This window comes from Tachysurus fulvidraco, chromosome 12, assembly GCF_022655615.1.
Source record: "Tachysurus fulvidraco isolate hzauxx_2018 chromosome 12, HZAU_PFXX_2.0, whole genome shotgun sequence".
Lineage (NCBI taxonomy): Eukaryota > Metazoa > Chordata > Actinopteri > Siluriformes > Bagridae > Tachysurus > Tachysurus fulvidraco.
The window spans coordinates 8,063,727-8,077,472 of record NC_062529.1 but is presented as its reverse complement, the minus strand read 5'-3'; the positions used below and the strand labels follow the sequence as shown (position 1 = coordinate 8,077,472).

Below are 13,746 nucleotides of genomic sequence, written 5' to 3'. Positions count from 1 at the left end.
AAATAAAAACTCTTTGATATTGGGAAAACTTTCTGGTTGTTACAAACCACAACCAGCCGTGTCTCTTTCCATAAATTCTTTGACAAAACATCATCCGTAGCCACAATTCTGTATTTCTTTACCAAATAACAGCACATTGTAAAATGCTAAAAAGATTTAAATTATATAGATAATTCACCACACAAGTGCTTGTAAATCCAACACTAATTAGACAAAAACTAATCTATACTATAACAATAAACCATCTATCTATAACTATACTATAAGAATAATTGCTGATCTACATCAATAAGCCAGCACATTAAAACTTTAAAAAAAATTACAAAACTAAAATTAAGTGTTACTATAAAAACTAGTTAGAAACATGCAATTACAGAACAATAATCGGCACCCCTCAACCAATCAGATTTGATAATAAAACGGCACTTTGGTATAACAGGACATTTTCCCCTTAGGTTACCTTTTTTTCCACTTAAAATCAATTCAATTCAAGTTTATTTGTATAGCGCTTTTTACAATAGACATTGTCTCAAAGCAGCTTTAGAGAACATAAACATAGAGAAGACGGTAGACATAATTAATGATAAAGGAAATGACGAATAATAAAAGAAATAAGAATTAACAGAATAAAAATTCTAGGTTATTATTAGATGTATAATAAATTATTATTAGATGTATTAGATGTATAATAAAAGCAATACCAGGTCTCAGAAATGTTCAACAATCCCCCGTGTAGTTCTTCTCTTATGCAGTGCAAACTTCATTTCCCATCAGACTCCTAATAAGGCGGAGCTTTATCTCCGTCACCCCTGAACATCTCGTCAACCATTGGCTCTCGGACGTCACGTGATTCGATGTAAAAATGGCGTCTCCGAATGGAGGTAAAATTTAATTCCTCTCAACCGACTAATTTGTCTGCTGTCGATGTTTAAATGTCATGAGAAGGGTTCAGTACGTGTAGTGGTGTGTGTGAGAATTCATGCGCCTTCTTTCTTTGTGAATAATGAATTTAACAGTTTCACACTAACGCTATATTTACTTTTCAAATCGCCAGCTAGCGCCTGTTTATCGGTCTCTAGTAGCCTCCTGTTAGCAGACTAGACGATAACCTATGTATTTATGCTAGCTAGTTAGCAGGCTAGTCAGCTGGTAGTGCAGATATCTAACTGACATGAAGGACCAAGAGATCCGCCTGCTATATAACCAGACTCTGTTGTGTTCAGTATTAACACCGATAACTAACTACATATCAGGATTATGCTCGCTATTTAAACAGTATTATGGTAGTCGACATGGCTAGCTACCAAAGGTGTGTATATATATATATATATATATATATATATATATATATATATATATATATATATATATATATATATATATATAGATAGATAGATAGATAGATAGATAGTTTCAACAATGATTGTTGTCAAGGGAAAAGTAGCTAATGCAGGCTTTAAAATCGCCAGGTGACGCAACGGGCTAATTTGCATAGTCATTTAAGCGTCTGGATCATTTGCATATCAAAAGGTGTTATGCAGGGAAGTAAGAATTTCTGAATATAGAACAAAAGATAATGCAGTATAACTTCGTGTGTGTATCTTATCTTTATATATATATATATATATATATATATATATATATATATATATATATATATATATATATATATAAAATAAAATAAAATATCTTTGGTCACAGAACTACAAACCAAATGTTTGTATTTCCAAAGTAGTCAAACCATTCAAACATACTATTTATGTAATTTCTTTAAAACACTCTAAGCTTAAAAAGCAGTGGTTAGTGAGTAGTTGGGAAGTAAACATGAAGGAAATTAATGAAATGACTTCATGTTATTATTTAATGTCCCCAAGAACAGAGTTTAAAATGAAGACTGTGGGTGGAACAAACAGTGGTGGTCAGGGATTGGTTGTTGGAAAACAATGGTTATTAGTGATTGGTTGGACAGAACATGAGCTTGTGCAAGCTCAGCTCAGTCAGGGGTTTACATAACTGGTGGTGAGATGACTGGACCTGCAATAATAATAATAATAGTGAATCCTTTACTATATTTTACGCTTCCATGATATTGACATTGCACTGATAAATTAATTAAAAGTTTCTGCTCTTTGTCGAAGCTGAAGACTTTGAGTCGTCATTGCTGAGTTTTGAAAAGCTTGATCGAGCTTCACCTGACCTCTGGCCAGAGAAATGTAAGTTTTATATTATAATGTTAAAGAATATATATATTTTTTAATATCTAATATTTTTTACAAAGTGTGTGATGGATAGAATGCATCGTTACACTGTTTTCTCTTATTTAATATTTGTCTTGTTTTTTTTTAAACAGTGCCAGGGGTTTCAGAATTTGCTGCCTCATTTAAAAACGTAAGTATTGTACACATCATATGTTCATTATCTTGAACTCATTTGGTGTGATCAGGAGAAGAATAATTTTATCTTATTTTTTTTTATTTTCCAGCCAATAACGGATTCTCCACCTAAGTGGATGGCAGAATTGGAGTCAGAAGACATAGAAATGTTAAAAGGTTTTGTTGTGTGCATGCTTAACCAAACTTCAAATACATGTTAAAACTCTGACTGTGATCTTGTAATAATTAGATCATCATTTGGTTGTTCAGAGCAGTTTATTTTCCATTTAACTAAGCTACTCTTTTGTTATTGTCACAGAGCTGGGAAGTCTGACCACAGCTAACCTGATGGAAAAAGTTAAAGGGCTGCAGAATTTGGCATATCAGTTGGGCTTGGAAGAATGTAAGTAAAACTATAAGCCACAGTGTGCCTCAAGAGCTGATGGCACTTTAAATCCCAATCATGTTAAACACGTCTGTAATGTAAAGCTTGAGCTCCATAGAAATCCACTGAAAGTTGTGCACATTCTTTGAAACGTCCTAATATCTGAGCTGTAATGACTGTGAAACCTGTAGCCACATAGCAAAATAATGATACTTGGATTTCACCTGAAATAGGAAGTTTATTTCATTATATGTTAATGTCCTGCTTTATATCTCATGCTGAATTTTTTTTCAGTGTGATAATTGATCAGTGTGATAATTACAACTGGACCAAACTTCTGCTGTCCGCTTCATGTTTTATTGACATGGTTGTGTATTTTTGGCAAAAGTTTATAGGTAAAAATGAAGTGCATCTCCACTTGATGTGGATTGAATGCTTGCGTATTATGCTAGTGGCTCTTTTGTCCTCTAGGTGGTGCTGTTAAACTAAAATTAAAAAAGTAAAAATATTACTTCACTGTTACTCAGAATGTGACCTGTCCAATCCTACAGACCCTACAGTATAGACAGTGTATGTTCATTATGGCATTATTCTTGATGGACATCATTTATAATTTATGAATGACAGCTTCTCTGCTGCAGTACGATGCTTATTTATCAGTCGAATGTTAAGGTAAAATGTTTATAGATCTATAGCTATGCTCTATCTCTCAAATCTCTGAAATCCTGATGCTTCAAAGGAATAGAAAATTAAATGAACCCAGGAAAATGTGGAGTAAATCTAAATAAGTAAACAAATAGCATTTGACCTGCTTTATATACATCTAAGTTTAAAGAAAATGCTCTTAAATTGTGTGTGTGTGTGCTGGGTGGGGTGGGGGTGGGGGTTACGGAGGAAGAGACTTCCTGAGCTTTTGCTGTGTTAAAATAGTTGTATAGATGTATTAGACTTTGTAGATGTCAGTTGTTCAGTTTGGTATTTGTTGGTAACTGTTTACTAAGTGGCTGTCAGAATGCTTTCAGAAGTCATATGCAGATCGAGCAGGTGTGTGGATGCTTGAGCTGGTCGAACATGATCAGTGACGGGTTACTGATTTCCTCAACATGTAAAATGATCCTGATAATTTTTATAGACAGAATTAGCATAGATGCCCGTCTGAACCACGGCCATCTCTATAGAACAGTCAGAATTCGTCTGCATTTGTGCATTCAGGGATTAGATAATGTTTGATGGTTTTGATATTACAGAATGAGTTTAATTTGTGGACAATTTCCGATTCAGATGCATTAAGGCGCATCGTTCAGGTGTAGCCTGAGCTTCCCAAATGCAGCATTTGGTGGAAGATTCCTATTCATTTAATATGTGATGCATCTGAAGGATTTGAGCGAGGATACATAGCGTTGAAAGCTCAGTGTTGATCTGAGGGCATAAAGAGGTAGACCTTCAAGTGAGCTCAGTGCTGTTTTGTAAAATTCCATCTGATGGCTATGATTAGAGTATGCCCATTCATTTGGGGATTATGCCTAATCTAAATATCATGGTAATTGTAATTCTGGGTGCATGGTGGTAATAAAATTATGTTAGTTCAGTTGTATAATTGTTATTGTTTACGCTTAACAAGCTACTGGCAGCTAGCTAGTGGACCTTTATATGATCATCAGCCATCCTGCAATTTTCTCAGATGTATATATGTAGTTTGTATGTCAGTAGAAGCCATCAACTGTGTCATAAATTGTTTGTTTTATTTTAGTTTTTTTGTAAATATGTAAAAATGGCATTCATTAATATTGAAAATAAAAAAAAGAATATAAATTATATAAAATAAAAAAAGTTACTCAGTCTTAGATTTTGCTTCTCAGCATATAAACATACCCCTCATGTTGTCTGTTGATCTCAGCCTGGTGGGATTTAAAGCTCATCATATCGACACTTCATGTCCATAAACCACTCCACTACCTGCCCTGAGCTCTATAGCACCCTGTGTAGTGTTGCTGGAATAACAAGTCGCATATAAACCCTTCATGTTCACTAAAACACAGCACTATACCCTACTCACTGCCCAATGAGAGTGCCCATGATTATAATCATCGAACTAGGGCATGAGACTGGACACCACAGCTGTAGACCTTTCTCACAAACACTGTGTCGTCATATCTGCGGATAAACACTAACGTTCTCCGCTTAGGTACCTGAACAGTTTCATTTTCTATTCCGGATGTTACCGCAAGCAGCAAATAGCTAGTTCCATTTAGTTAGCTGCTTGTTTGAGATGATTGCCTGCTGCTAATAAACACAAGATCAGGAAATTAGTACGTGCAGGGCACAGGAACGTTTGAGTTTGAGTTTCTCAAAAACATTTTGTCAGACAACAGAAGTTTGAACTGTCCACTAAGATTGAGAGGGTATAGCTCCATATTTTTGCCATTTATCGCTAGTGCTTTTTGAGTAGCCCGGTTCTTTGAAATGCTGTCTACAGATACACTTTGTGCCTCTTAGAATGCTCTCTCTCATCCCAGCAAATGGCACAAAGCAATTTTCTGCTCAAAAGCACATCAGCGGTACAGTTGTTTGCTTGAAATATTTGTGCATTTAGTGACGGTGCAGGAATAGTGAGCTGTATTTATATCTCAGTGGAAGTTTTGCAACACTACTACTTTGTACTGTAAATGCAGAAATTTGAGGAAAAAAGAGAGATGTACAGTATGTAGTGGAAGTGGTCACATGTATACATCTGCTAATACAGTAGAAGGGTTTCTTTCTTTTCATTCATTTCTGTCCTGTTAAAATAATAAAGATGGCAATAACCCTGTGAAAAACTATTGAAGCTTTACACAATCTTTTTCTCATTCTCCCAGCAGTTTCAGGCAAGTTTCCATATATATATATATAGACAGAGCACTTGTGGGCTGTTGGTCCACTTTAAATAAATAAAATTTGTCCTAGAAACAAATTACAGCCAGTTTTTTTTAAGTTAAGAAATTATTAAGCTTTTATTGAAACTAATGTCTTTTATTGTTTATGAACAAAAAGCACATGCTGGATGCAATCCATTGCTAACAATTACTTTGGCAGGATGAGTATTTTATTGTGAAAGAGCTCTAATAATTATTTGGATATTTTTGGATCTGTTATTATATCTCGTATTAATCTCAACCACTTTGTATCAGTTGTAATTTGCATATCCCCAATAATGTACATGAAGTCCACTTGATTGTCCACCTTCAGCAAGTACAAAATTGTGATTATTATTTTTGTTCCCAGCGACTTCAACCAGCAATGACCTTTAACGTGGTGCGATTTAATTTTCTTCATTTTCGCAGCTGTCGTGAAAGCCTTGTAAATCTCAGTTACTTTTTCTTCATGTTTCTTTCACTCAGCGGCGTCTTTAAATTGAGCCAGGGAAGGGCGGAGTAGGACATGTGGGGCGGGGGGCTTGTGCCAGGACGATTTACTGTGCCACGCTGGCCATTAAAGTCCTGAGCTGGTTAATGGGGATGCGTAATCAGGCAGTGAAAACTCACCCTTGAAGCCTCTGGCTGGAGGACACACAAGTGGCTTAGATTTAATGGAGTTGCAGACCTTTAAAGTGAAATGTTTCAGAAGTGCTGATTTTGCATTTTTGATTTCTTCCTTGTCCTGGCTAACATGCTTTTAAGAAGAATTTAATAATTGCTATTTAGATTGCTAATTTGGTTCACTAGACATTTTTTTGAATATTTTTTAGTAAATAATTGTTAGTAATTTAAAAAAAAAAAAAAGGATATGGTAAGGACAATACAGCACAAGCAAGTATAATTGTGCCTCGTTGTACGACGCGTGCAAACATGTGGTCATATTTTTGTAAGCATGAGAATGAGGCGTGTGCCAGATCCACCTCCTTGGGGACCCACACCCCTCCTCTGTTAACCGTGTGACGCCGAGTAGCAGTGGTCTCTGAGGAGCTGACGCGTGCCCAGCCTTCCTTCCCCCTTCCAGTCCCCATCTGCTCCAGGCCATGATAAATACTGCTGTCTGAGCGTGCTCATCAGGACCCTCCAGTCCCACAGGGACACTCACTACACTGATAAGTGCTGTTATTGAAGGTAATTGAAAAGAGAGTGGCCCTTTGGGAGAGATAGGTCTCAGGCAACGCTGATGATACTACTAATGCCTGCTGTTACAAATGGTGGCGTGATGTAACATGTTTGTTTCCTCTTGACAGACGTTCGGGAGGCCGGATCTTAATTTAGGAAAATGTCTTTTAAATACTCTGCTATGGAATTTTGGGAAGTCTTTTACTCCGCTTTGTTACGATTTATGAAGAAGGCATGAATATAATGTGTTCCTTTTTTCAGATAAGATTGTCTTCTTTCCATGAGTAATGGTCCATTCCGATGCAATGTGATGAAATTGTGTTAGTTCCGAAGCAAGCAAAGGCTGAGGGCAAATAAAGTCTTTGAATCAAAGTCAGATAAACCGTATTAGTTCACTAAAGAAATCTGCTAAATCCTTAAAAAGAAACACACTCGACACTAAAACCAGCATCTTGTAGCTGCTCTGCTATCAGGAGTGAAGCTGAAGGGTCACACCTGTCCAACACTAATAGCCCCAGCGTTCAATGCCCCCTCCTTCAGATCAATCTCAGCTCTATTAAGTGCACCGTAGCACTGTAATGATTGGACGGACGCTACGGCATCGTAGTAATGGGCTTCCATCAATCCTTCAGAGACACCTGACCGCAGGGCCAGCAGTTATGAAGTGTTGTCAGAATGACAGGCTGTGCTGGGTGAAAGCTCTCCTCTATCTATCCACTCCCCCTTCCTCCTCTGCTCTCTCTGGCCTTTTCATGCCACTTGTCCGTATCGTGCAGATAACAAAATGCAGAAAGGGCTGATGTCACAGCCTCTGCTCAGTGTGTCAAGCTGAAGCAAACCTGATCTAGGCAAATAGGGAAAAGCCAGTGTGTTTAGCTTTGAATGATGCTTATCTCTGACTAATCTAGAGTTGCACACATGATGACAGAAGCATGGCCCAACTTCATATAGTCCAATAATGATTTTCTAGTGCCTTGGTACATTTTACCTTCGTGCATAGCATATACAGTAGCTGACTTACAGCTACAGCTAAACTGGCTCAAGAGAGAGGAAGAGGAAACGCAAGCAGCTGCCTCACCCTCTCCCTCCTTCATCCTCCCCACTGCCTCCATCAACAGATCGGAAATGACACCTCATTTCCATAGGTGCATTAGGAATTCATTGGATTTTCTTTCCCAGCTAATCATAGTGTCTGTGCAAAAACCTTTTAAGGTTTTTAATGAATGAATTTTGACTGATTGCCTATTAATAAGGAGACCTCATGGACAGGGATTGGGTGTGGGTGTGTGTGTGTGTGAGAGAGAGAGAGAGAGAGAGAGAGAGAGAGAGAGAGAGAGAGTGTGTGTGTGTGTGTGGGAGAGGGAGAGATAGACAGGGGAAAAAGAGACAGAAGGGGTGTGTGAGAGAGGGAGAGAGAGACTGTGTGTGTGTGCACATGCCTGCCTGTGTGTAATGATTCGTGGTGTAGAGAACAGGCGGGAGGGGTGAGGAGCTCTCGGCTGGGACATTAAGAGGAAGCGGTGGCTCCCTTGGGAAATCACTCTCCATGTCTGCATCTTAAATATCCCTGTGAAGTATCAATAAGTGGGTAATTGAATTTTGAGCCCAAACATGAGCGTCAGGTGTATGTATTTCGAAGCGGGGGACATGTGGGTGTGGGTTAATGTGCATGCATGTGTGTGTGTGTGTGTCCGTGTGTGTGTGTCCTCAGCGTTCCGCCTTTCTCCCATGGGAATCAGGCAGTGAATATGGATGTTAAATCTATTAAATAAAGATTACGCCTTGTAATAGCCGAGTGGCAGTTTGAGATGTGCAACAGGGGTGCAATTGGTGTGTTTGACTCTTAATGAAAGTGATTTGGGGCAATCTGATCTAAACAGGATTTTCAGCTCAGTCCAGGGACTCATTTTCTCTTCTGGGTTTAAAAGGATCCATCTTGTTGCTATTGCAATCCTCGCATTAATCAGCCAAAGCTCATAAGATGGAAGAAAGGAGTATCCATGTCACACCCTGCTGTTTACGCAGGCATCCTCAAAAGGATTGGAACGATCTCGATTCTGCTTATGTCACATTTGTTAGTTTATTTTCCACTCCGAACTTACAAGATATAGACAAAAATACTCATTGTGGAAAATGAACAGTGCTCGGTTCATGGTGAAAAGGAAGCTAATGTTGCAGTGCACTTTCCATTGTTGTCCACATTAGTGTCTCTCTCTCTCTCTCTCTCTCTCTCTCTCACTCTCTCTCTCTATATGTGTGTTTAGATAGATAGATAGATAGATAGATAGATAGATAGATAGATAGATAGATAGATAGATAGATAGATAGATGCACAAACAAAATTTCATTTGAATTATGTAGATATAAAAGTATATGCTCAATCATGTGGACAACTACTTATCTATTTATTATTTTTAAACATGGTGTGTGTAGATGGCCTCAGAAATCTGCCTTAGCTCTGATTACCGTTAAATAGAAGCGCTGAAATCCACAGTATGTAATTTCCAATGGATTTTGAGTCAAAGAAGTTGCTGATTAACTAAGTACAGAATTAGTAATTGACCTTTCTAATCAACTAAACAAATCTCTAACTCCTGCTAATCAGTATTGATTGTGTGTGTGTGTGTGTGTGTGTGTGTGTGTGTGTGTGTGTGTGTGTGTGTGTGTGTGTGTGTGCTCTCATGTGTGCTGCACTTGCGTATGGGCACGTGCCAAAAGAAGAAGGTGGCTAGCTTGCTGGACCCTCTTTTAATCTAACCCACTCAATGCAAATCATTTCCTTTCTGCTCTGACGGGACCGGAGGATAAATGGAAATCTAATTAATGAGTGGATCAGAGGGTTGCTCTCTGGTGGCAAGGTCTCCAGGGAGAGAGCTGAGCCAGATAGGCTTCTGTATTGTTTTGGACAGAAAATGAGTGAGAGATTGTAAGGGTCCAAAAGAGCTAAGGATGAAATTGTTAGTTTAGCAATGATGAGGGCTTTCCCCTATTTGAGACCTCTCCACAAACCACTGGCCCATTTAATAAGCTGTTGACTGGACCATCATGGACACTTTAATGGGGATTAAGATACACAGCGACTTGGGGGAAAATGACACGACTAATCTCTGCTGATTATGAATTTGTCTATATCTATAAATGGATTTATTACTGTTTGGCTCTTAGGTAACACAGTGAGCTGATTTCTTAATATTCTAAAATGGGGGGGGGCTTTTTTTAATCGTGTTACATTGGTGAAATCCATTGTAAACCATTATCAAATTTGTTACAATTGTTGGTTAAATGATGTTCAAAACAAACTGTAGTCCTAGCTGCTTGTTCAAATGTTTGGTTAAGAGCTTGTTTTGATTATGGTTATGTTATAGTTTGGTGTTGCTAGAGCACCAAGCTCATGAGTACAAGCTCATAGCCGTGTTCTTATAAGTGGGTGGGATTGATGACGCTTCACGTTCTTATTTAAGGAAATGAATCAACTTCTTGGTTATTTGAATATCTTTTGTGAATGTTGACTGTATGTTGATGAGATGGATATTAGAGTTAACATGTCAGCTAAATCCTAGTTATCCTTTTATCTGTTTTATCTTAAGAATTATTTCTTACATATTGCAAAAATTGTACTCCAATTCTTGATTGCAAATATACATTGACTCCCTCTCAGGTCGTCTGCCATTTCAGATCCAACAGATTTGCATCACCTTCACTGGCCACATTTATAAACCCCGTCTTTTTCTCTTAAGCTGTAATTGCAGGTCAAATTACTTCCTTTTATTCCTTCTCATTTTGATGGTTTCATTCATGACTGCAGCCCTGTTTGACCAGCCTTGCTTCTGATTACTTTGTTTTGTGTTATTTGAAGAGACAGTACCAAGCAAAGTTAATCAGTCTGCATCCAATTACCATCATGTTTAACCCAATGATTGACAATTCAGGGTGTCGCTACTGACACAAACTCCCTGCATTATTATTCCACGTGGGCCACTTAATCTAAATGACAATTTGCTACACTATACTATTAGCCAAAATCTGGCACGTCACCTTTACTCTCAATGCTGTGTTACTGTGCATCAGTCCTTCTGTCACAACAGAGCTGTTAAATCACCTTCACCTTTGAGTAGTGCCAAATATAAGTCTCGTATCTGTATATGCTTTTGGCCTTCTCTGGAGTATATACTGACTATCCTTCATGTTTGAGCAAATGCAAATCCCATTTCAGTACAAGGTGACATGGTATAGGGTGATGCATTTACATTTATTCATTTAGAAGACGCTTTTATTAAAACAAGATTTACAAATGTGCAAATACAAGCTGAGGACAATATTTTTTTTTATGCTAACCCACTTCATAAAGTGCGGAGAGTAGAGATGTAAGAGCTAGGGGAAGTGCAAGGTGCTAGTTGGCTGTTAGTTACGTCTTTAGATTTTGAAGACGGTGCCAATACAGGGTGGCAGTAAAATACTATCACACAAAACAGTACTAATACAATATTGTTTCAGTGCACTGTTAAAATTTAGTCAAGGAAAAAATTATGGTCCATCTGGTCTGTTGGTGTATTTTCTATATAAAGGAGTGAACAAACATTATGGGTTTATTTATTAAAAAGTATCATAGCTTGATACACAGTTATTGACTTCTGATTGCCACAAACCTATTGGGATGGCAGTGTCAGATCTCCACTTCATTGCAGTGTGCTTATTGGGAATCAGTATCAGTAAGTTACCCAATAAACAAATCTCAGGATCCACTGGGGAGACGATTCTGTGTACAGTATATCACATATAATGCGGCACACTTTTTGTCAGAACACACAAAACATTGGGGCCAGCACAGGTGGAGTGTAAAGACATTCTTTCATCTGTAGCACATCTGAAGCGAATGGGGGAAATATTTTTTGTTGAACTGATGCAAGAAACTTATGAGACGTGATTCTTGTTGCATTTCCTTTAAATTTCTTCACCGATATTAATACCCAGGTCCTGTTCCCACCTGTTTTTACATTGGTCTAATTCGAGTAGCAGTTTTTGTCGTAAGAGAAGCGTACGTTCTACACATTGCCTTTAGATTGGTGTGTTTGACTTTTGTTTAACTGTAAACTACATGTTCTACTTTGACACTGCCAGAAACACCAATTGCATGTGAATGAGTTTCAGTAACACACTGCATGACTGTCTCTCAGAACTGAATGTTTAAGAAAAAGCCTCTTAAATATGGGTATGGTTCATTAAATTGCTGCAGGTTTGGCCTGATTTGAGAGGTTTTAGTTTAGAACTTTTTACATCTGTGTTGCATTGTGTATCATTGCTAAACTAATGCTGCTGGAGGTGCCTTTGGTAGGCAAGTTATAGAGTTCCAGCCTCAAGTAAAGGTTACCAGACTTTAATAGGCCGGCCCCAAGCCCTACAAGATATAGACAATTTATTGAATTTTGAGTACAGAGATTTGACTCAAATCTCTGTACTTTATAGAGAGATTGCTTATTCAGTAAAAATCAGTTATAATTGCTACAGATGTCCTTACTTGAACATCTGACAGAAATGTTCCAGTGTCCACAAACGTTTGGTCATGGCCCAGAAAAATGATCTTGTCTGAATAGTGCTTTAGACTTCCTGAGCCGCCCAGGGAGTTGATGCTCTCAGTGATTATTACATAAAACAAAGCAGCTGGAGTTATCTGGTAGCGGCAGCCTGTTTATTTGTTTGTTTTTTTCCCCTCAAGAAAATGACACTATTTCTGCGATTGCATCTATTCTTCACAGTTTTTAGCTCTAACTGGCATTGTGGTGCTCTGACTGACTTAATTTGATTTATTTATTTAAATTTAATTTCTCTTTCAATTCTTTCCAGCCAGAGAAATGACGAGAGGGAAATTCCTTAACATCCTGGAGAGGCCGAAAAAATGAAGACAGAGAGGTCCTGATTGTGTTTGGACCTATAATCAAGAGACTTTGTAGCAAAATAACAGTGCCAAGTTCTGTGACCTGTAAAAGCTTAGCTGGATAAATTTATTTATATACAGAGTTACCAGTTTATTAGGAAAAAATGCTGGTGTCGACCATAATATCAGGCAATCCTACCATTTTAGGTACCATTTAACTGCCACCTGCCCATTCGACTGGGAAAAACCACAATAGGACCACCGCTGGCTAGGTTCCATTCAACATGGGAAACATTTTCAGCACAGCACTGACACTGAGCTTGTAGTAGGGTTGTGTGTGTGTGTGTGTGTGTGTGTGTGTGTGTGTGTGTGTGTGTGTGTGTGTGTGTGTGTGTGTGTGCTGGTGTGTAAAAGGTCTAGCAGTAATTCTGGGGTTTTTCAATATCACTGCTGGAATAAGACAAAAAAAAGATAAACAAAACAATTCTATAACTGTATGCTTACAACCAGCTAGTGGCCTGTAAAAACAAAGTGTTTAAATACACAATCAGTACAGGTACTGCCTGGCACTCGTACCAACACAACACATGCTGACATGTGTCTGCCCATGTTCTATCTGGTCTTACAGAGGTTCTTTACTATTGGTGGATGAGGTTTAGCAACAGATAAGATATAATTATTTACCCAGGTAGTGACCTTATGGTAGGTGTACCTGATAAAATGGCTGAGTAACAGGCATGGTGAACTGATGCAAGTTCCTGTACATGTATTATGTGTAATATATTTTTTGATTGTTGTTTTTTTTCTTTAATTAAATGTCTTGTTTGTTTGTCTGTTCTACATTTAATTCTAAACTAAATTACTCTTGTTTTATTTCTAGTTAAACACTATTTGTTAATAAAAATAAAAGTTCTTTAATTATTCAGTTCAAAACTGTTTAAACATTTGCTATAACTGCCATAGCTTGTTTTTTACTGCCATTTATTCTGTTATTTTCAAAATGTTATAATAATAAGATGTACTAAAATATCCGGTGACCCTCCT

The 13,746-nt window shown here is 37.8% G+C and overlaps 1 protein-coding gene across 1 annotated transcript; it reads left to right on the top strand.

Moving 5' to 3' along the window:
• Positions 1-800: 800 nt before the first annotated feature.
• Positions 801-13,531, top strand: lin52 (lin-52 DREAM MuvB core complex component). The gene is made up of 6 exons (XM_027172328.2): positions 801-881; positions 2,139-2,213; positions 2,351-2,388; positions 2,483-2,549; positions 2,692-2,775; positions 12,672-13,531. The coding sequence occupies exons 1-6, from the start codon at positions 863-865 to the stop codon at positions 12,725-12,727; spliced, it is 339 nt and encodes a 112-aa protein (XP_027028129.1). The 5' UTR covers positions 801-862; the 3' UTR covers positions 12,728-13,531.
• The last annotated feature ends 215 nt before the right edge of the window (positions 13,532-13,746 follow it).